The 22,939-nt window shown below is 40.5% G+C and overlaps 1 protein-coding gene across 3 annotated transcripts in view; it reads right to left on the bottom strand.

Annotated features, from left to right (window-relative positions):
• MCF2 (MCF.2 cell line derived transforming sequence) overlaps nucleotides 1-22,939 on the bottom strand; it is a 129,999-nt gene that overhangs the window by 98,001 nt on the left and 9,059 nt on the right. The window contains exons 2-3 of one of the 3 annotated variants that reach the window (XM_055377036.2): nucleotides 17,223-17,372; nucleotides 13,431-13,521 (exon numbers count right to left, since the gene is read on the bottom strand). The exons of the other annotated variants lie outside the window; for them this stretch is intronic. Coding sequence (XP_055233011.2) covers nucleotides 13,431-13,521; nucleotides 17,223-17,246 — 115 coding nt within the window. The 5' untranslated portion in view covers nucleotides 17,247-17,372. The remainder of the gene's footprint in view (nucleotides 1-13,430; nucleotides 13,522-17,222; nucleotides 17,373-22,939) is intronic. 3 annotated transcript variants of the gene reach the window in all.

Consider the following 22,939-nt stretch of genomic DNA (forward strand, 5'->3'; position numbering starts at 1 on the left):
TTAAAATTTTTCATTTCTTTCCTCAAAATACATGATAAAGAAAGTGATGAGACAGTCCAAAACCTGACGGAAGATAATTTCAACACATGTAACAACAAAGAATTAGTAATTAATATCAAGGATATATAAAAGATTATAAGTCAATAATAAGAAAAAGACAACCCCATAAATACATGAAAAATAAAACACAAGCAGGCATTTTATAGAAGAGGAAATAAGAATGGCCAATGAACACTTGAAAAGATGCTCCACTGCATTTGTAGTGTGTGAAATGTAAATTTCAAGGAGAGTAGGATAACCTTTTATACTCACCACTTAAGCAACATTTTTTAAAAAAATCTAACAATAGCAAGCACTTATATGTGCAACAACATCATTACAGATGTGTTTTGGTTTTGGATTTTGCTCTTATCACAGGTTTACTTTTCAATTTTCACAAAACATCCATTTTGAAGGACCACCTTAAAATTATTTTAGTCATAACTGAAAGAAAACATCCCAAGTAAAATTTTACCCCTCTAGAGCTGAAGGGTAAATACAAATGACTTGACACAAACAATCTAAAATGGAGAAACAAAATCAGTTAGATGTGGCAACAAAGATCAAAGGAACTCTGAGATCACATTAAAGACATGTACAATGTCAACCCAAACTTTTAGTGTTTGCCTGAGCACCTACTATGCATTCAATGTCATTTTACCACGTGCTTACAGCGCACATAATAATGAATAGTGTCCACATCTGGAAAAAAACATGCACAGATCTGACTGTTCTCAGATGCTCAGACTTCTAAGTGTGTTTTAAAGGAAGGAACCACAGGATTATTTTACCCTCAGTAGCACAAAGTGGAATTCTAAGGAAGATGTGAAATGTAAGGAAGGAATGAGAGGATGGAAGGAAAGAATAGGAATACAAAACAGGAATCCACAATTCCACACAACTTTAACTTTTTTTTCCATGTGTTTTTCAGCCACTCTAATCATTCATGAATTTTTTCTTTCAACAAACCTTTGTTAGGCTCCTATCTTATATCAGGCCCTGTGCAGCACTGGGGATAGATACAGAAACCAGTTAGACACTGGTCTGGATCTCCTGGGACTCTACATCCAGAGGCAGGAAGCAGTGAAAGCCAGAGTGATAAGTGTTACAATAGTATTGAGCCCAGGATGCCAAGAGCACACAGTGAAAGGACATCCAGCACTAAACTCATAAAATAGATCATGTATAAAAAAAACAAAAAAATAAAAAGGTTTTGTACTTAACCTACGCCAAGTACCTCCTGGGACGCTTTCAGCACATAATATTGAGTCAGGACCTGAAAGACCTTCCACCTCTTCAGGTCCTGACTCAATATTATATTAAGGTTACAATATAACCTTAAGTATATTAATAATTAAGACCTGTTTCCAAGGACGAGAGCAATATGATAGTGAGCTCCCTCATCTTTTCAAACATGCCTTTTCATAGACCAGACATGTTTGTATGTGCTGCAAATAAAGGGAAGCCATTCATTTCTGTAATTTTTGTAAACATCAATATTTACACGTATATGTGCATTCATATAGTGTGCAGACATGAAAATATTAAGTGTTTAAAATGGAGGGTTTTAAAACTTTAATCTCCATCTTTATTTATTTTTTATTATTTTATTTATTTATTTTTAGAGACAGGGTCTCACTCTGTCACCCAAGCTGGAGTGCAGTGGTGCAATCACAGCTTCATGCAGCCTCAAACTCCTAGGCTCAAACGATCCTCCCGCCTAAGCCTTCTGAGTAGCTAGGACTACAGGCAAGTACCACCACATCTGGCTAATTGTGTGGGTTTTTAAAAAATTTTTTGTAGTCATGAATATAACTGCCTTTGAGAATTAGATTCCTTGGATAATTTGCAAAGCACAGTTAAAAAGAAATCTCTTCATCCGACATTTTGAATATGCCAGAGTATTCCTTAACAACAGAAATGTGGGGAAAAGGCATCTGAAAGGGCATTACTTTATTCACCCAAATAATCACTGTTCAGTTCTTGCAGTGTAAACGAGTAGGGGCATGTTTGAACATGAGCTTAAAGAAACACTAGTCCCTGACCACTACAGCCACAGCCACCACTAAATATTTCCAAACATACTATCTTAGCAATAGGTAAATATTTACATTAACCCCTATTTAATTTTTTATTATGGCATCAGACCTTTTGAGAGCAGCTATTTAAAGCACAAGCTATAAAAAGAGACAAGATGACCCACTGATATCAGAACTCACAATATCCATGTAGACGTGACTAAATGCCAGATCTCCTACTCTGTAGCTATTCACCTCTTCTTGGGTTCATAAAATCTAATTTTGAAATGTACAGCATCTGCAATGGTAAATCCAATTAAAATGACTTATTTTAGTTTGTAATGCATGCAGAAGAACACACAATATCTGTTCATGGTCCTTTGAATATGTTAATGAAGAAAGTAAACCTGACCCTCTTTTGTAAACTGACAAGTGCAAAATTACAAATAAAAACAGGGCCACTGCTTTTTTGCTCTATGGCTAATCCCATGATCTAGCCTGCAATTGCAAACTCAAAGATGCCCCCAAATATGCATATTCCTTCTAATTGCCATCAAAGAGTCTCAGAATACATATACCTAATCACACAATTTCAGTTAAAACAGAGAAAATGTTATTTAAAATAACTCTCAAAGGTTATTCTTCTCATCACAGTGTATATGCAACAGCTATTGCTTCCACTTAACAATGGTACACGAGTACAAATGAAGACGTGATGACCAGAGAACTCTCAGTATCCTTGAATGTAAAGAATACTCTTGGCTGATAGCAGCGGCTGATGCTGACCTAGTCAAGGTATTTATGAAAGGGCAGCTCAACCTCTACCACACCCTCCAGCCACAAAGTTATGCAAAATTCATATTCCAGTAGCATCTACAGGGTCTACTATAAGCCCATTAAGACAAAACTGGGCAAATGCTTTATGCTGAAAAGATACAGTAGCCTCTTTGTGCTCTATGAAAGGGAAATTTTAAAATATCTTAGCATCATGATTTTATATTATATACTTTACTTTTCCTCTTGCATTATTTTATGTGTATCAAAATTTTCATAATGAAGTAATTTTTAAATACACACATTCCAATACAAGTCTTAGATCAACATATGGTGTATGATCCCAGTTTGGTAAAATATCTAGATATATGTGGATTTTTTATTGTTGCTCTCACCATTAGAAATAAGTTCCCTGAAGGCAGAGATTTATTTACTTGTTCACCATAATATCTCAATAGTGTCTAGCACACTGGAGGTGATCAATAAATGTTTGAATTGAATTGATATATCTACATTCATAGAAAACCTCCTATGTCCTCACACACAAACTATTAGCAGTGTTTACCACCAAGGAGCAGGACTGGGCTAGGCACATGGTTGACTTTCATTTATTAGTTTATGGGCATTTGTTTTGTTTAGATATTTTACAAAGATCACACATACATAATTTAATTATAAGAATAGAAGATGAGGAAATAAAAGATACTTCCCTACCAAAAACAGAAAACAAAAACAGGAAAAAAGAAGACTCAAAGGCACTCGGAAATGACAGGAGTAAGAAGGGAGAAATAAGGGGAAGAACCGAGAAAAGAGAGGGATGAAAGAGAGAGGGCAGGAAAAATGCACGAGAAAAAATGAGAAACAGCTGGTGGGAAGTGACAGTGACAAGACCTCCACCCACAGGCTTAGTGTCCCAGGTTGCTGCCCCTTGACTATATCTCTTGTAGGTGTTTAATTAAGAGCATGTCTGTGGAAACCTTTTCCTTCAGCCTTCCTTCAGATTAAAAACCACTCAGTAGAGATGGCAGGTTTTCCCTGTACAGCAGCAGGAGCTCACATTGTCTTGGGAACCTCCCTAATAATCACAGCTGAATGAATTTATTATCCAGAAATCCAAAACATGTAGGTAAATTTTGAGAGGAACTGAATCAGTCTGTAAAGAAGAACTACATACGTGGTGATTTACAATACGTAAAAATAGAAATAAGTAAATATTTTTCCTGCTTAAAGCATCAGCAAATCCACTGTAGATCCGGTCCAAGTCCATTTATCGAGCCACTGCAGTCTATTTTCCTAAAAAATATCTCCTGCCACAGGGAGGATAACTACACACTTGATTGACAAATTGTCTTGTCCAGCATGAAAAAGCCTTTGCCGATTCCTGGCAGTGTGGTATCCAAACATATGCCTCTCATTTCTTCTTTTATCCCACCCCGGTCCTACACAGACTTGCCTGCCAAATGCTGAATCACAAACACAAAGGCGACTGAGTTAGTGATGATGTTGTTGTTTTCATTTGTATTATTGTTTTCCCTTGGGAGAGATCAGGTTGATACCTTCTTGCCTTTTAAGACTTCAGCACAGTGTCTAGAATAATTCTCATACTAGGAATGAATACGTTGCTAACTTTCTCCTTTTTTTTGAGTTAGGGTCTCACTCTGTCACCCACGCTGGAGTGCAGTGGCGAGATCACAGCTCACTGCAGTCTTGACATCCTGGGCTTAAGTGATCCTCCCACCGCAGCTTCCTGAGTAGCTGGGACAACAGGAGTGTGCCACCATGCTCAGCTAATTTTTTAAAATATATTTTGTAGATATGAGGTCTCACTATGTTGCCCAGGCTGGTCTCAAAATCTTGGGCTCAAGCAATCCTCCCACCTAGGCCTCCAAAAGTGCTGGAATTACAGGCGAGAGCCACCGCACCCAGCCATAAACTTTGTAAATTCATGACAAACTAAAGATGAATAACTATCCAATGTGAGCACTGAAGGGCAGAATGCCAATATCCATTATAGTAAATAATTCCAAATATGTTAAATGTGAATGGTCCATAGTTTGGGAAACCTCAATTTGTGCCACTATAAAAATGAGGTTAAGGTACTTCCTAAATTCATCTACAGATTCAATGCCATCCCTAGCAACATCCCAGATGGCTTTTTGCACAGAAATTTTCAAGCTAGTCTTAAAATTCATATGGATACGCAAGGGACCTGGAATAACCAAAGCAATCTTGAAAAAGAAAAACAAATTTGGAAAGTTTATATTTTCTGATTTCAAAATTAGTACAAAGCTACAGTAATAAAGATAGGTATTATGATAGACTTATAGATACATCAGTGGGAAATAATTGAAAGTCCAGAAATAGATCTTTGTACCGAAGGTTAATTTATTTTCAGCCAGGGCACCAAGACATTTCAACGGGGAAAGGATATTCTTTTTAATAAATGATGTTGGGAAACCTGGATGTGCACATGGAAAAGAATGAAGCTGAATCTTTGCCGCACACTATACACAAAAATCAACTCAAAATGGACCAAAGATCTAAGTATAAGAAGTAAAACTATAAAACTCTTAGACAAACACATAGTTGTAATTTATTATGACCTTGGATTAGGCAATGTTTTCTTATATTTGACATCCAAAGTACAAGCAATAAAAGAAAAAAATAGATACATTCGACCTTCTCAAAGTTAAAAATATTTGCGCTTCAAGGAAACCATGAAGTACGTAAAAAGACAACCCACAGAGTGGGAAAAAATATTTGCACATTAAATGTCTGATAAAGATCTCCATTCCAGAGTATATAGGGAACTCTTAAAACTCAACAGTAAAAGAGGAAAAGCCCAATCTTAAATCAGGCAAATAATCCATGTAGACATTTATCCAAAGAAGATATATAAATGGCCAATAAACACCTGAAAAGGTGCTCAACATCACTAGTCATTCAGGAAATGTAAATCAAAACTACAATAAAAAACTATTTCACACCCACTAGGATGGCTGGGAAATAAAGAGAGATTAACATGTACTAGGAAGAATGTAGAGAAATTATAACCCTCATATGTTGATGGTGGGAATGTAAAAGGGTGCAGCTGCTTTGAAAAACGGTCTGGGATTTCCTCAAGGATGAAACATACAGTTACTCTAGGACCTAGCCATTTCCACACCTAGATACATACCACAGGGAAATGAAAACATATGTCCACATAAAAACTTGTATAAGAATGTTCATAACAACATTATTCATAATAACCAAAAGGTGGAAACCACACAAATGCCTATCATTTTTATTGGATAATTAAAATGTGGCACATCGATGCACTGCATAAGATGCAGCCATTTTAAGAATGACACAACGACAACATGAATGGACATTGAAAACATTATGCTCAGTGAAAGAAGCCAGTCACAAGAGATCACATATTGTATGATTCTATGTATATGAAATGTCCAGAATAGGCACATCTATAGAAATAGAAAGTAGACTAGTGACTGCCAGGGGCTGAGGAAAAAGGTGGTTGGGAGAAAATGGAGAGTGACTGCTAACGAGTATGGGGTTTCTTTTTGGGGTGATGGGAATATTTTAAACCTAGATTGTGGTAAAGGTTGCACAACTCTGTGATTATACTAAAAACCATTGAATTGCATACTTTAAGTAGGTTAATTGTATGTGAATTATAGCTCTACAAAAGCTATTTTTAAAAATAGGCTCTCATATATGACAAACAGATAGCCAAGATCATACTGAATGAGGAAAAGTTGACAACATTACTCTTAAGAACTAGAATAAGACAAGGATGTCCACTCTTACCACTCCTATTCAACATAGTACTAGAAATCCTAGCCAAAACAATAAAACAAGACAAAGAAATAGAAGATATCCAAATTGGAAAAGAGGAAGTCAAATTATCTCTGTTTGCCGATGACATGATCATAGGGGAGGAGACCACCCCTCATATTGTCTTATGCCCAATTTCTGCCTCCAAAGAAAGAAGAAGTAAAAACTAAAAGGCAGAAAAGAAATCCACAAGCAGACAGCCTGGCACCACACCCTGGGCCTGGTAGTTAAAGATAGACCCCTGATCTAACCGGTTATGTTATTTATACATTACAGACATTGTATAGAAAAGCACTGTGAAAATCCCTGTCCTATTCTGTTCCGTTCTAATTACCAGTGCATGCAGCCCCCAGTCACATACCCGCTGCTTGCTCAATCGATCACGACCCTCTCAAGTGGACCCCCTTAGAGTTGTCAGCCCTTAAAAGGGACAGGAATTGCTCACTCGGGTAGCTCGGCTCTTGAGACAGGAGTCTTGCCCATGCTCCCAGCCGAATAAACTGCTTCCTTCTTTAACTCGGTGTCTGAGGGGTTTTGTCTGTGGCTTGTCCTGCTACAATCACACACCTAGAAAACCCTAAATACTCCTCGAAAATGGACTCCTCCCTAATTCATTTTATGAGGCTAGCATCATCCTTACACCAAAACCTGACAGAGACACAATTCTAAAACTTCAGGGCAATATTATTGATAAACATAGATGCAAAAATACTCAACAAAATGCTAGCAAACAGAATCCAGCAGTATATGAAAAAGCTAATCCACCATGATGAAGTAGGCTTTATCCCTGGGATGCAAGTTTGGTTCAAGACATGCAAATCAATAAATGCAATTCATCACATAAATGGAACTAAAAACAAAAACCACATGATTATCTCAATAGATGCAGAAAAGGCTTTTGACAAAATTCAACACCCCTTCATGTTAAAAAAAAAAAACTCTCGATAAGCTAGGTATTGATGGAACGTACCTCAAAATAATAAGAGCCATCTACGACAAACCCACAGCCGACATCACACTGAATGGACAAAAGCTGGATGTACTCCCCTTGAAAACCGGCACAAGAAAAGATGTCCTTTCACCACTCTTATTCAAGATAGTATTGGAAGTCCTGGCCAGAGCAATCAGGCAAGAGAAAAAAAATAAAGGACATCCCAATAGGAAGAGAGGAAGTCAAATTATCCCTGTTTGCAGATGACATGATTCTATATTAAAAATACAAAAATTAGCTGGGTGTAGTGGTGCACACCTGTAATCCCAGCTACTTGGGAGGCTGAGGTGAGAGAATCATTTGAGCCTGGGAGGCAGAGGTTGCAGTGAGCTGAGATTGTGCCACTGCATGCCAGCTTGGGTGATAGAGTGAGACTCTATCTCGGAAAAAAAAAAAGTTAACAAGTTCAAACAGCCAAACTTCTGATATTCATAATTTTTCCCCGTAAACCTACGCCTCCTGCAGGCATCTCCATCTCCACTGATGAAAATTTCTGCCATCCACTTGCTAAAGCCAAAAATGTTAGCATTATCCTTAACTCCTTTCTCTCATACTCCATATCCAAACCATTAGCAAATCCTTCTGACTCTATCCTCAAAATATATCCAGAATCTATTTGATCACTCTTACCACCTCCACAAATTACCTCTCTGGTTCAAGTTGCCATCATTAATGCTAATAGCCTCTTAATTGGTTTCACTGCTTCCATCTTTGTCTGACCTTAATCCTATTCTCTACACAGCATCGAGGGATTCTGTTAACACAGAAGTGACTCCTTTGCTCAAATCCTTCCAATGGCTCATCATCTGACTGAGGGTAAAAGCCTAAATTCTTACCAAGCCCTATGTGATCCAGACTTTATTACATCTATGGCTTCATCTCATGTAGGCACGCATGCACACACACAACACACACACACACATACACACACACACACACACACATATGCAAACGCTCACTCTGCTTCAGCCATACCCGTCTCTTTCTTGTTCCTTGAACTTGTCAGCACGCTCTTGTCTCAAGGCCTTTCCACTGACTGCCCCCTCTTCCTGAAACACTCTCCCCCAGTTACCTCTGGTAGTTCACTTCCTACCTCCTTCAGGATTTTGCTCAATGGCATCTTCCCAGTGCTGAAAGTAACAAGAAGTCACTCAGATTCTTACATCTGCCATAAACATACAATGAGGGGAAGTTTGGGTGAAAAAATAAATGTAACTGCTGTGACACTGGCCTCTGGCCAGGAGCTAACTGTCTCTGGAACAAGACCTCGAAGCAACAGAAAGAGGCACTGGCCTTGTCAGCCATCAGATAGAAGGCATCTCTCCTCATGGGATTGGCCTCTGCTTCTGCCCTAGAGTAGGTAAGGTGCAAGTTGTTTATTGAGCTTTCAGAGGATGCTTGCTTAAGAAGATGCTGAGCAGAGACAGGGACATGTGCTTTCAAACCTGGGGGCAAATTTTAAGAATGAAGTGCCTTCTGGTGTCAAGCACAGGCATGTCTGAGAAATGCAGTGGATAAAACGCATGTGGAATTGCTGACAGATTCTGAACACACTTGTTTGTTTTACAAGGAAGTAAAATATTACAATTTCACATGTTATTATACCTCAGTTAGCAGGAGAACATAGATTTTTACTGATAACTTATTTAACTGCATCAACCCTCCAAAACACACAAAGGAACTAGAAAGAAAGAAAAGAAAAAGATGTTTTGCAATTGGAATAGATATCACAGAGTCCATGTACTAAAGCTCATATACATTAGTTGAGGTAGATTCCCCACAGGCCTACTCATGGTCTATTATACTTTTCACACAGTTCGAACAAGCTTGATTATCTTGTTCCCTAGTTCGTAACACTCAGAGAAGGCAATGGAGGAGGGGGCATGGAGAATTAGGCAATAACAACTGGCCAGTAGAAACAGTTAAATTAACAGCAGCAAAAAATATCAGCTAACAGAGAGGAAATCTATGGAAAAGTTAGAGGGTAAAAGTCAGGCATTGAAAATTAAAAAGCGCAACAATCTGTCCCCATTTAGTATAGGGACAAACAGCCCTCCACAGTTTAGGAGCCCAGAGGCAGCACTGAATACAGCACATTGAAAGAACTAATGCTATTATAAGGACAATCTTAACCCATCAAAAAAGGATGCAATTATTTCCAGGTTCAGGGGTCAGGAAGGTAAACAGTATTTTTGAAAAGTTTCTCATCCAAAATGGGTACATATTTTAAGGGGAAAAAGTCAGGCACTAAAAGTGTTGAACCTCAGTTACCCAGAAAAATCAGTTATGTGGAACACTCACAGTATCGTGTGGCCTAATAGATGACCCATCATCATTGAAATAAATCTTCACACCATACTGGAATGCACACTGAATAAATTTTGTTGTGATTTACATATCTCCCTGAGCTATACTCTGATGAGTAAAATTTGCAGTGAACAGGTTTTCACAACTAGTTATGTAAGTTATCTGAGGTTACATTAGATCAGAATAGCTTACATTCTTTCCTCCTGTGATGAATACAAGACGTTTCTTTTTTTCATTTTTTTTCATCATCAGGTAAAGAAATGTGTGAGGGAAAATATAAAGAACAAGTCTGAAAGGTAATTTTATAATGTGTGCCTACTTCTGTACTAGACTTGCTGAGTTATCAATATAGCCCATGGAGAAGTAGATTTAAGGAAAGAACTTCAGTGCCAGGAGATGTTTAATGAACCCTATAGATGATGAGAATAAGAAATAACATTTACTTCTTCCCAGCTGCAGACCCATTCGTCAGCTCTACCTGAATGTTCCACAGAAACCACATACCCAAAATTGAAAATCAAACCACCTCTTCCTCTTCCATTCCCTGTGTTAATGGTATCTCTTTCCATTCAGTCACCCTAACCAGAAACCTGAAATTAACCTAGTCTCCTCCCTGTCCCTCCAACACCACGACTAGTCACCAAGTCAAATCAATTTACCCTCTTAATTGCTCTCAGACCTCTCCCCTTCTCCTCATCCCCAGAAGTGACAGTCCATGCTTCTATCCACTCAGAGCCAGCTTACTTCAACTGTGTTCTAGCTAGTCATTTTATCTCGTCTTCTTCCTCTCCACGGCATAAGCTACACACTGAATCCTCCACACAACTTGAATGATCTTTGTGAAAGCAAAAAGTTCCACCATTCATAGCTGCTGTTGACCACTGTGTATACTGTGCACTGTACAGCCATAGTAAGGGCGTCATTCCTGGTGTGGTCTGGGTCAGTGGAGGCCCTAGGGGTTTTGCAGTGCACAACCTGTTCAATCATATGCAGCAGCTTTCTCTATTGCCCTGCTTACAACACTCCAGTGGCTTCCGATTGCTCTGGAAATAAAGTAAAACCACTCAACATGCCTTACGAGGCCCCTCCTACCTCTCCAAATCTCTCTCTCTCCTTTACCCCCCATATTTTACACTCCAGTCATTTAAAAGGAATTTACAATTCCCCAAACCTACTCTGCTTTCCTCTCTCTGCTTGTCTTTGCATATCTTATTTCCTTGCCTGGAATACCATTCACCCACCTATCCCTACCACGTTCAATCCCCACCCGCTGTCCAGCTGGACATTTGTGTGCATCTCTCAAGATTCAACTCATGCATCACTCTCTCCATCAAGTCTTCCCCTAACTCCCTAAGTGAAGCCAATCATTTTCTCTTCTGGTTGCCCCAGGGAAGATTCTGCACACACATATGTCATTAGCTTATTACACTGTAGCATAATTTCTGGGCCTGAGCAATCCACAATGGTCATTTTTGACGTGATTGTTCAGAAAGTTATTTACCACAATGAAAAACTTTGTAAACATATTTTAATATATAAATAGCTTCGAAGTATATGGAAATCCATTTTACATTTAAAATTGTTGTACTGTAGTGTGTACTCTAATCACATGGCTACAAATCCCTTCCAGGGCAAATGCTGAAAAGGTAGAAAGGTATTGCAAGCCCAGGTAAAAACACAGCACAGCAACTGGTGTCATTTAGGTGTTATGACACATTGTAATGCCACAGGAATGGGGGCCTGTCAACATGTAGGAGCCTTCAAAAGTGTGAACAGATGAAACATCACACAACTCTAGAAATAAGAGAAATCACTAGCAGCAAAAATATCAACTTACATTTCATAACATAACTAATTTAACCTTTGTGATTAAGCATAAGCATGCATTCCTCCAAAGGAGTTTTTTTTTTTTTTAAGCTCCCAAGATGATGCAGAAGGTAAATGAGAACAAAACGCAAAGTACTTTCTACTGTACTGCACGGAATGTTTCAGCAAGATTTTTTTGTAGTCTCCAAAAACTATTTAAATTGCTCTTAAGACCGGAACTAGTTTGTGCCCCATCACCACATTGCCCTTAATGATTTATTACATCTAGAAAATAATATCGACCAGCTCAAAACAAAACAAGCAAGACCAAAGAGTTCTGTGTGATGAAGATGCACAGACCACAGCCTTGAATTAATTCCTCTGGTCTAACTGAAGATGTTTGCATGGCCTCCTTTAGATTTGTGGATAGCACTGAATAGGGAGGTATATTTGCAACAAGTGTTGTGGCTATCTGATCTGTGGGAAATTGCCCCCAAGTCTATTTTTTGAATACCAAAACTTCCACTGCAAGGCTTAGAACCTACTAAGTCAAAACTACCTTGGGTGCACAGGAAGGCGCGCACATCAATTGCAGCACCTTGCAGACTTCTCTGAAAAGCTCTGGCTGAACTTCAGGTCTCAGAGTTGCACTCTGTTCTGAGGCAGCCCCAGTGCCCCAGTCAGAATGGCCCCATAGGAACGCAGCCCCACAGCCTGCAGCATCCTCCCTGCTGCATCAACCCCAAAGCCGGGCAACTTCAGCTTGCTAAATGTGAGTGTATCACGAATGGCAACTGACCAAGTCCATGTTACCCCACTTACTCCCCTTAATCAAACCATGGCAGCGGCCGTAAAGACTTTGTGAGTTACTTGTCTTTGCTTTTGTTTGTCCTTCCAGACAAACAAGAGCTTTTGCCTTTGTAGGGAAGCAAGAAGCTCATGGACCAAGATGAAAAGATGCGCTTTTCTGGGTGCAAAGCCCAAGTCAGTGGCAGCAGCTGTTTCCCTACAACTCCTCCCCCACCTGCCCTGCCACGGCCCTGCTGCTTGTTTCCGAACCCGAGTGCCTTTTTGACTTGGTTTCCTCCACATGCGTTATGGGAAAAACAAAAACAAAAAAAATTGCTTTTTCAGCTTCAGGGAATATTACAAGGGAAGTGCACTCCTCAAAGAGGCTGGGTTCTGGTGTGTGAGATGCAGTGTGGGAAGATACACTCTATTCCCACTTCTCCGGAGACGCACCAAAGTGGGTGAGAAGGGGATAGGAGACCTGAACCAGCAATGGCAGAGACAGTTTCATACTGCTTCCTGCACTTTCCCACGGTCCTCCTGCGGGACCAGAGCTCCTGATCTCACCTCCTGCGAGCTGAGACCAGAGCTGCACGCCTGCAGCGCGGCAGCTGGCCAGAGGAACAGAGAACGGATGACCCAGCGAGTTCGTGACTAGGAGCGCCACTGCAGCAGGAAAGTGTGTGTGCGCGGCGGGCGGGCGGGCGGGCGGGGTGGGGGGGTTGTATAGACTGGAAAATAAAGTGCGCGCGGGGAGGGGTGTGGACTGGAAAATAAAGAAAACCCGGGCGGGCTGGGGAGGCAGCGGGTGAGAAGAAGGGCAAGACAGCCCGAGGCCGCCGGGGAGGAGATGAGAGGAGGGGACTTACCTGCCACGAAGACTGCTTGCAGGAGGCAGAGGTAGTTCTTCCCGTACTTCTCGGCAATCCTCACGCGCTGCAGGGCCATGGCCATGTCCACCTGCAGAGGGATCGCCTGGGCTATCGGCATGAAAGTGCAGCCATTTGGGTTCTGGGGCAGGCCTGGGATCCTGCCGCAGGACACTGAGGTCCAACGCGCCGAAGCGGCAGCTTGGGGCATGTGCCTGGCCGCCCGCCTTGGCGAACCCAGGTAGGGCCGGGCCCCTGCCGCTGCCATCCTCACGCTGGAGAGCCGGGCAGGGCCGCTACTCCAGCCAGCAGCTGCCCAGCTCTGACCCGCGCGCCCCCGCTGGGCACTCAGGCACTGCCGGAGGGGTACAGCCCCTGGCCCCACTCAGCCCGGCTGCGCCGCGGCCGCCAGTCCTCCGGAGCCCCACTAGTAGGGACAGAGGCGCAGAGGCCCGAGAGCTCCGCGCGCGCGGAGTCCAGGAACTTGTTAGGAGTTTGGGGCTCTGGCGGAGCGCTCTGGCCCCCGCCGCTGCGAGGGCAACTCTCCCTGGGTGCGCACACCCACGCCCCCGCTTAGCCACCGGTGGATGAAAGGAGGCGGGGGCTGTGGAGGAGGGACGCAAGGAGCCAAAAGAGAGAATTTCTGCAGAGATTCCCATTTTCGAGGGACGAAAGGCCAGCCTAGGCTAGCACTTGTGGTGGGAGGAGACAGCCCAGCCTCGCACTCTCATGGCAACTCATGCAAGTCTTGGCGGTTCCTTAGCATTCTGGCCAGTATCCACCTGGGCAAAGACTCGGCGCAAGGGAGTTACACTGTGTGAGCACATGCAGGTGGCCCTGTCAGGGCTGCTGTCTTTGCCCGAAGAGGATACTAGCCCTGAATAGTCTGAAAGGTCCTGTGCTGAAGCCGAAATATGTCCTCCGAGGATGCAAACAAACACACAGACATACTCTGATCTCAGTCTTTGGATATGCCAAGTCCCACGCCCTTCAGGTCCCAAACGCCAAGCCTCCTGTATAGACACTTGAGCTGCCATCTGCCATGGGCATGGGAGACTTGACACGCTTTAGAGAGGACACGAGAAAACGGAAAGGCAAGAGGAGGCAACCCGTTTAAGAAGCCAAACGGAAAATGAAAGGAGCTAGAGTTCCTTCCTTGCCCTGAACCCAAAGCACTCAGGGACTGGGCCGAGGGAAGATGGAGCTCCGCAGTGCCTGGAAGGAAAACGGTATGCAGGACCTGAGGGAGCCCTGCTTGTGAAGCAGTAGCCGGCTGAGGAGAGGCCAGGGGTGTTAGCATTTAAAAAAAATGTGTGTCTGAAGCTGAGCTAATGCCATAGGGATTCGCCCCAATTTTGCTCTAATGCTTAGAAGTCCTGATGTGAATTGCAAATGCCACATGCCACTTTTCTCTTTAATACTTATCCTTTTCAAAATTTTCTGGCAGGAGAGTGGATTAATATTATACAGGCCAATCATTCCAAGTAGATCTCTTATGAGGAATCGCCAATTTATACCCGAGGAAAGTGGGGGTAGGCAAGTGCAAAAGGCAGAGTGAGTAGGGGAGGAACACACACACACACACACACACGTCCCCCCTACAAGCACACACCTCTTCCCCTCGCCTTGCTTTTTCAACTTCTCAGAGTTGATTTATATATTTTTATCTGAATGTGTAAGCTATTTGAATGTGTTAAGTCAACCAGGCAGAATGTTTGCCAGCCTCTCTCTTGAATATGTGCACAGGGTAGAGGAGCAAATAGTTAAAATTTCCGCACTACTGTGGGTAGGATGACATTAAGAATTCTACTGATGTGGCAGTTGTTGTAAAATAAGTTAAAAATAAATAAGACACAAATGAGGGGTAGTCTATAAAAGTACTAAATAACAACCTAGGAAGACATTTTTAAAATCTAACAACGGGAAAGAGTTTCCATAGCATAATTTAAAAATGAGATTGATCTGCATATGGACAGATGCCCTGCTATGTTGTCAAGTGTAAAAAAGTAAGATGCAAAACAATGTTTATTGTTTGATCCCTTATTTTAAACACTATACATGTGTGTGGGGATAGAAAATGATTGGGAAGGATAAAAACTGCTACTAGTGTTGATCTCTGTAAAGTGAAATTGGAAAGCACTTGGTTATAGGAGAAATCTCATGTTTTTTGCCCAATAAGTAATTATGTTAAACTTTTTACAGTGAGCAATTGTTATTTTTGTAATTCCATTTTTTATAAAAGAAGGAAATAAATGGAAAAATAACTTTAGGTTTAGAAAGCTATTAGAAACTTAACAATATAAAAGAATGTTTTCTATGTATGTGAAAAATACAAAAATCAAAGAAGAAAAAATTTAAACTTCTGTATAATTAAAAACATAAACAAAAGTCAAATCACAAATGGGAGGTTATTTACAAAGAAATAAGGTAGCCAAAAAAATAATATCCTTCAAGGGATTGAGAATAGCCAAAACAATCTTGAAAAAAAAAACAAAGAGGACTCACACTTCCTGATTTCAAACCTTACTACAAAGCTGCAATAATCAAATCAGTGTGATACTAATATAAGGATAGACTTATAGATCAATAGAATAGAACTGTGAATCCAGAGAAAACCCTTGCATCTAAGGTAAATTATTTTTGACCATGGTGCCAAGACAATTCAATGGAGAAAGAATAGTCTTTTCAACAAATTGTGAACCTTAAAATGTACATACCCTTTAACTTGAGGATCTCTCCTACAGAAATAATCAGAGGTTTTTGACAAAAGTTTGTATGCAAAGCATTATTAATTATAGCCCCAAATTGGAAGCAACCCACATGTCAAACAATAGCAGATAATAAATTATGATGCATCCATAAATGGATATCCATAAATCCATTGTCCATAATGGGTTTTATGGATTTTTTATCCATAAATGCATAAAATGGATTGTTAAGCATATCAGTTATCAAAAATGCCATTCCTTGTAGTGATGGAACTGTTCTGTATTTAATTCTATCAATGCCAATATTCTGCTTGTGATATTGTACTGTAGTTTTGCAAGATGTTACCATTGGGGGAAACTTGGTAAAGGGTATACAGGATCTCTCTGTATTCTTTCTTTTTTTTTTTTTTATTGAGTTGGAGTCTGCTCTTCACCCAGGCTGGAGTGCAGTGGCACGATTTCAGCTCACTGCAAACTCTGCCTCCTGGGTTCAAGCAATTCTGCTGCCTCAGCCTCCTGAGTAGCTGGGATTACAGGCACGTGCCACCACACTGGCTAATTTTTGTATTTTTAGTAGAGATGGGGTTTTGCCATGTTGGCCAAGCTGGTCTCAAACTCCTGACCTAAGGTGATCCGCCCGCCCCGGCCTCCCAGAGTGTTGAGATTACGGGCGTGAGCCATCGCGCCCAGCCTCTGTGTATTATTTCTTACAGCTGCTTATGAATCTAGAATTATCTTTAAAAGTCTAATTTTTAAAATGAAATTATTGAAGGATTTTTAAGAACATGAGAAAATGATCATGACCTTATGTTGATTGACTTATCTGCGTGCAAGATGAATATGTAGTATAATTTCAACTACATGCCATCTATAAGCATTGAAAGAATGCTGGAAAAAACATGGAGTGGATGGATAGATGACAGCCAAATATGAGAGAGGGAGAGAAAGTCTAAGCTCACATGAGCTCCTTCTGTGTCATCCATAAAATCATTAATTATGCAGTCATTGAAAATAATTACCTCTTCTCTGAAGTTTTGTTAGACTCCCTGAACCAAACACCTTCTTTCATGCCCGTTCATCCTACCTTTCTCAAGCTGATTCTTATCATGTGTTGCAATTGTTTGCAGGTCTATCACTCAGAAATATTCTGAGGCCCTTGATGCCAGAAGAAATGTCTTATTAAGCACTGTCTTCCAGGGCTTGGCATATAGTGGGCCCTCAAAATGTGGGTTACCTGAATGGGTGAATAAAGTAACAATGAGTGAACATCAGTCTTAATTTTACTGCCAACCCTTATTGGAAAGAACACTAACCTCAGGGTTTTTCAGGTCTGAAGAAAAAGATGCATAGCTGTAACTCAGTCTCTAATTTGCATAGCACATTCAGATTCATCTGCACTACTCTATAATGCAGTCTTTGGGGCCTTACAATGTAACTAACTCTTTTGGAAATAAGGCCCTTTGGTATTATTTCATTAATGCCCTTGGATGAAGTCTAAGGATAAACCAGCCTTATACCAAATTCCTCTCTCTAATGTGATGTGGTAAGGTGTGTTACATCATTTGCCTAAATCTTACCACTCCTGAGTAGGACACAGGGAATTTGAGTAACAGGGAATACCCTCCCTCCCTTCCCTCCCTCCCTCCCTTCCTTCTTTTTCTTTCTTTTCTTTCTTTCCTTCCTTCCTTCTTTCTCTTCTCTTCTCTCCTCACCTCTCCTCTTCTTTTCTTTTTGTTTGAGACAGAGTCTTTTGTTTTTGTTTGAGACAGAGTCTTGCTCTGTCACCCAGGCTGGAGCGCAGTGGCGCAATCTCAGCTCACTGCAACCTCCACCACCCGGGCTCAAGCGATTCTCATGCCTCAGCCTCCCAAGTAGGTGAGATTACAGTTGCATGCCACCATGCCTGGCTAATTTTTGTATTTTTTTTTAGTAGAGACGGGGTTTCGCCATGTTGGCCAGGCTAGTCTCCAACTCCTGTCCTCAAGTGATCTGCCCACCTTGGCCTGGAATATTATTTCATTATAGTAAATTAGGCATAGGTTTTGAGAAACCAGAACCTCTGAAATGCTGAAAATGGAGGTAGGCAATAAAAGTAAAAATATCCTTACTACCTTTGATTTTGAGAGGTTCTACAGAATTCAGGAAGTCTATTGACATGTGAGGGGGTTACCAAATGAAAACTCCTCATTTATAGAATAAGGATAATAGCAACCTCACAATTTATATAAATTACTTAAGATTATATAAAGGACTATATCAAGTTTCAAACATTAGGTTCTTTGCCATGTATGCAGGGGACATTGGTAGTTTTTGCCTGCCTAGTTGGCATCTATGTACTTCAACATTCCCATGGAGAGTCTCCCTATTCCATTCTAAATCCATGTGACACAGATGAGACTTCCAGCAAACCCCTGCTTCAGGGCAGGAGGGTAGTCCAGGCCAAATAAATGAGTGTATTCTGTCCCTATGGCCACTGTGATAAGTTTGAAGCAATGATACACAATCCCAGTAATTTCTGGAACCAATGAAAGGTAGAGATTATCTTCACTGAATTGTTAGTTACAAAGATGAGGTAAACCTAAGGCCGCAAAGACAGGCTGCCTGAAAATGAAACCAATATCATGAAAACAGGGCTGATACATGTAAAGAGACAGATTCCCAATGATATTATTTGAACATCTGGATCCAGCCATGACTGAAGAAATATCCACCCACTAGATTTTTCAGTTACATAGATCAATAAATTTTCTTTTGTGCTTAAACTAGCTTACAGTTGGGGTTCTATCATTTGCAACCAAAAAAATCCAAACTAATACGTTATGACTAATACATTATAATCTAACTCCAGATTGGCATCATGGAGGCTTCTTAGATGTATGTAAAAATCCTGAAAAGTATGTTAAATGCAAGGGAGTCACTTTGACACCCTCAGCTAAGTAAGCCCAAAGAGATTGGTCAATGAATTGACCTGAATCCACGCCCTGACATTGACTTAATGTTTACCCCTTCTCAGGAAATTCCTCAGAAATTTTATTCTTATATGTTTCCATTTATAGATCTTCAATTTGTTGCCATTTTAAAGGCCAAAACTTTCCTTTCTGAAGAAAATATTGTTTCAGAGGTAAATATGATTTCTGTTGTGCTTTAGAAGAAGTAGCCGCTTTAAAACTTGCTCTGGGTCAGACGCGGTGGCTCACGCCTGTAATCCCAGTACTTTGGAAGGTCAAGGTAGGAGGATCACTTGAGCCCAGAAGTTCAAGACCAGCCTGAGCAACAAAGGGAGACCCTGTCTCTATAAAAAATACAAAAACTAGCTGGGTGTAGTGGTGCATCCCTGTAGTCCCAGCTACTCTGGGGTCTGAAGTGGGAGGCTCACCTGAGCCTGGTTGGAGGTCAGGGATTGAGGCTGCAGTGAGCCACGATTGTGCCACTGCACTCTAGCCTTGGTGACAAAGTGAGACCCTGTCTCAAAATAAAAATAAAAATAAAAATCCTTGCTCTGTTCTGATGGCCAAAGGCTGTGTAAAAAGTTTAAGAATATTTCCAATGCAATTATATTTATAGTAGAGCAAACAACTACTTCTGTAAATGAAATGCTTTGAGTACTTGCTCAAACGATGATGATATATTGGAAATGTAAATGTTAACTGCTTGGGGCAAAATTAGAGTCAGGAGTAGGAGTTTGGAATCATAACTTCCCAACTCTTTCTTTAATTTTTAGCTAGAACTGCCTCTTTCCACATTAGGCATGATGAGTTTAGGCTCAATGAAATGGGAATAGCTTGTTTCTTTCTGAATTTCTGTGCCACCCAATCAAATATTTACTGACATGAATTGGGACTGAAGACTGCCATCTGAAAAGATGACCAAGTTAAACAGCTAGATGACCAAGTTAAACAGCTTGACCTAACAAAACTAGTTTTACCAGACTGGTTATATAGGTCACATGAAGATAAAAGTATAGGTAATAGACTCACGCTAAGGTCCATAATTGTACGTATGACCTGGTTATTTCTCAAAAATATATATTCTTAGGCAACGATGACCAATAAGAAATGTACAAAGAGGACTTAGTATGTAAGACATGTTGTTTAGTTCATATAAGGACAAATTTAAAGAATCAAGTCTTTACATGATGAGCAGTTTACCATCTTAATTTGATATACAGTTGCTGTTACTACTAATAATTACAAAATTAATAATAAGTATACCATCTTCATTTGCATAATGTTTGTAAGCACTTTTTCATCTGTCATCTCATTTGATCCTCCCAACACATGTACAAGGAAGGCCCAGTTTATTTATTGCCACATTCCAGGTGAGGAGACTGAGGTTTTGAGGAGCTCAGTTGCCCAAATTTGTGCCGTTTGTCCAAAGCATAACTAGATCTAGACTGTAAGTTGGCTGACTCTAATCCTAGCATTTCTGAAATGAAAACAACCATACCAATGAATTATAATTTTGCAGATCTGTAGCTTGTTAACATTACGCCAGAACAAAATTCTGTAATTCCCAGTCTTCCTCTGTCTTAAAGGAATCTTAGTGCTTTTAAAGCTTATAAAGTCTAGTCTCCCAATCCATGAAGAGATTCACCTCTTAGCAATTACTGTACCAATTTTAAGGATTCCAATATTCCAGAGTATCATATTTTTTATTGTAACAGCATTATTGAGATAGAATGCACATGCCATACAATTCTCCCATTTAAAGTGTACAATTCAATGGTTTTAATATATTCACAGAGATGTACAACCATTACAATCTAATTTTAGAACATCTCATCGTCCCCAAAAGAAACCTGTACCCTTTAGCTGTCACTTCTTAAGGCCCCACATCACCACCAGCCCTAGGAAACCACTAATCTATTTTCTGTCTCAATGGATCTACCTATTCTGGACATTTCATGTAGATGGAATCCTGTAATATGTAACTTTTATATTTGGATTCTTTCACTTAGCATGTTCTCCAGGTTTAACCATGCTGTAGCATGTATTAGTATTTCATTCCGTTTTAAGGCTGAATAATACTTCATTGTATGGCTAGACCACATTTTGTTTATTCATTCATCAGTTGATAGATACCATGTTTTTTAAATATAGAAATATTGAAACCCTGATATTTTAAAACTAACACAATATTTTTTCTCCTAAGAACGTTGTCATTTTTATCTGAAATCTAATCTTTGGATGTGCACAGAGAATATCCTGTATTAAAATTTCAAGCTAGAGATACCCTCATTTTGAAAGTATTCTCAGGACAAACTGGACAAACTTTCCAAGGCCTCTTATTGTTGTTGAAATAGCTAGTTCTGGGTTACTTGTGTGGTCGAGCATCTTTTTCTGTTTCCTAGTCATTTGTCTGTTCTTTCAGAGTCTGTTTGTGTCCTTGGTCTTCTTTCAGAGGACCCTGATGGAATAAATTTAGACTAGGGTGTGGGCATTAAAATGGGGGCATGAGAATGAAGTTGTGATGGAGGATGATGAGAGGAGAGAAATAGGTGCTGGGAGATTCTTAGGCCCAATTTCCAATGTTTTCCCTTTAACCTGACCACTTCCTTTTCTCTGGTTTAGGTTCCTTCTGCTTCCTTCCTCCTTTTCCATCCAAGCCAGATTTCTTTTCTTAGGAGCCTACCCTTCCTGTGATAATTTGTTCGACCCAGAATCTTCATTCTCAATCATCCTGTCTGGAGGCACTCAACCCAGAAGGACAGAACAGCCTCATCTGAGCCTCCCCCAGGAGGAACAGCACGTTATAATATTGGGAAGAAGATGATAACCATATCTCCATTTTAATAGCATATTGATATTTTGGCATGACTTGAAATACCCTTGTAGTTGGAGGAGAGTTTCACCGCCACTACCCATATTCAGACCAAGCCATGGATCCAGGGACCTTGGGGGTCCACTGAAACCCAGAGGTCTATAGCATTTGGGCTACATCTCAGTCACTGGCTCTGTGGCTGTTGCTATTTCAGATCTCTCCCAGGCCACTGTGGTTCTTCAGGATACAAAGAAAGACACTTCCTTCCTTCCCTTCCCTTCAATGTTTAAAGGCTGTTTCATGCAATAATTAGTCTGTGTAGTTTGAAATGGCAGATGAAACACACTATTTCCACTATTTTTGGAAGGTCAAAAGTAGATAAAGTCACGAGTAAATGTTCAGGGAACCCTAGCTTAGGATGAGGTGGGAGATAGGCTCACAGAAAGGAATATGGATCAAAGGGAAGCCTTGCGATTTGGAGACACCAGGTGCTGTGAAGGGTAGGAGTGAGGCTCATGCCTGAAAACAGTGACATTCATTAAAAGACTCTAATGTGGGAAAAGTCCCTCCTGCCTCCCCAGATCCACTCATTATTGAAGGACAGCACCCACACATAGCACATCCCCTCCTCCCAAGGGAGTAGAGACTTTTCAGGGGAAATTGAAGGCCCTCTGGAGGGAAAAACTTCCCAATCTGGTATTTAGGGGTTTCCCATTATAAGATTCTATACCTCCTCTTGGTCACCCTAAAGCAATGATTTCCAGTTGGCAATCTTCTCCTATAAATACCCCCACCAGTTTTTCTAGATCTCACCTTTAAATATGAACAGGCAGGCTAAGATCACCAAATGTTTGAGGTAAGTCACTGTGATGGTTACTTTTACGTGTCAACTTGGCTAGGCTATAATTAATCAATCAAACACTAATCTGGGTGTCGCTGTAAGGTTTCTGTAGATATGATTAACTTCTACAATCAGTTGACTTTAAACAAAGGAGATTATCCGTGAAAACCGTAGCTCACCCAGTCAGTTGAAAGGTCTTA

This window comes from Gorilla gorilla, chromosome X (genome assembly GCF_029281585.2).
Source record: "Gorilla gorilla gorilla isolate KB3781 chromosome X, NHGRI_mGorGor1-v2.1_pri, whole genome shotgun sequence".
Lineage (NCBI taxonomy): Eukaryota > Metazoa > Chordata > Mammalia > Primates > Hominidae > Gorilla > Gorilla gorilla.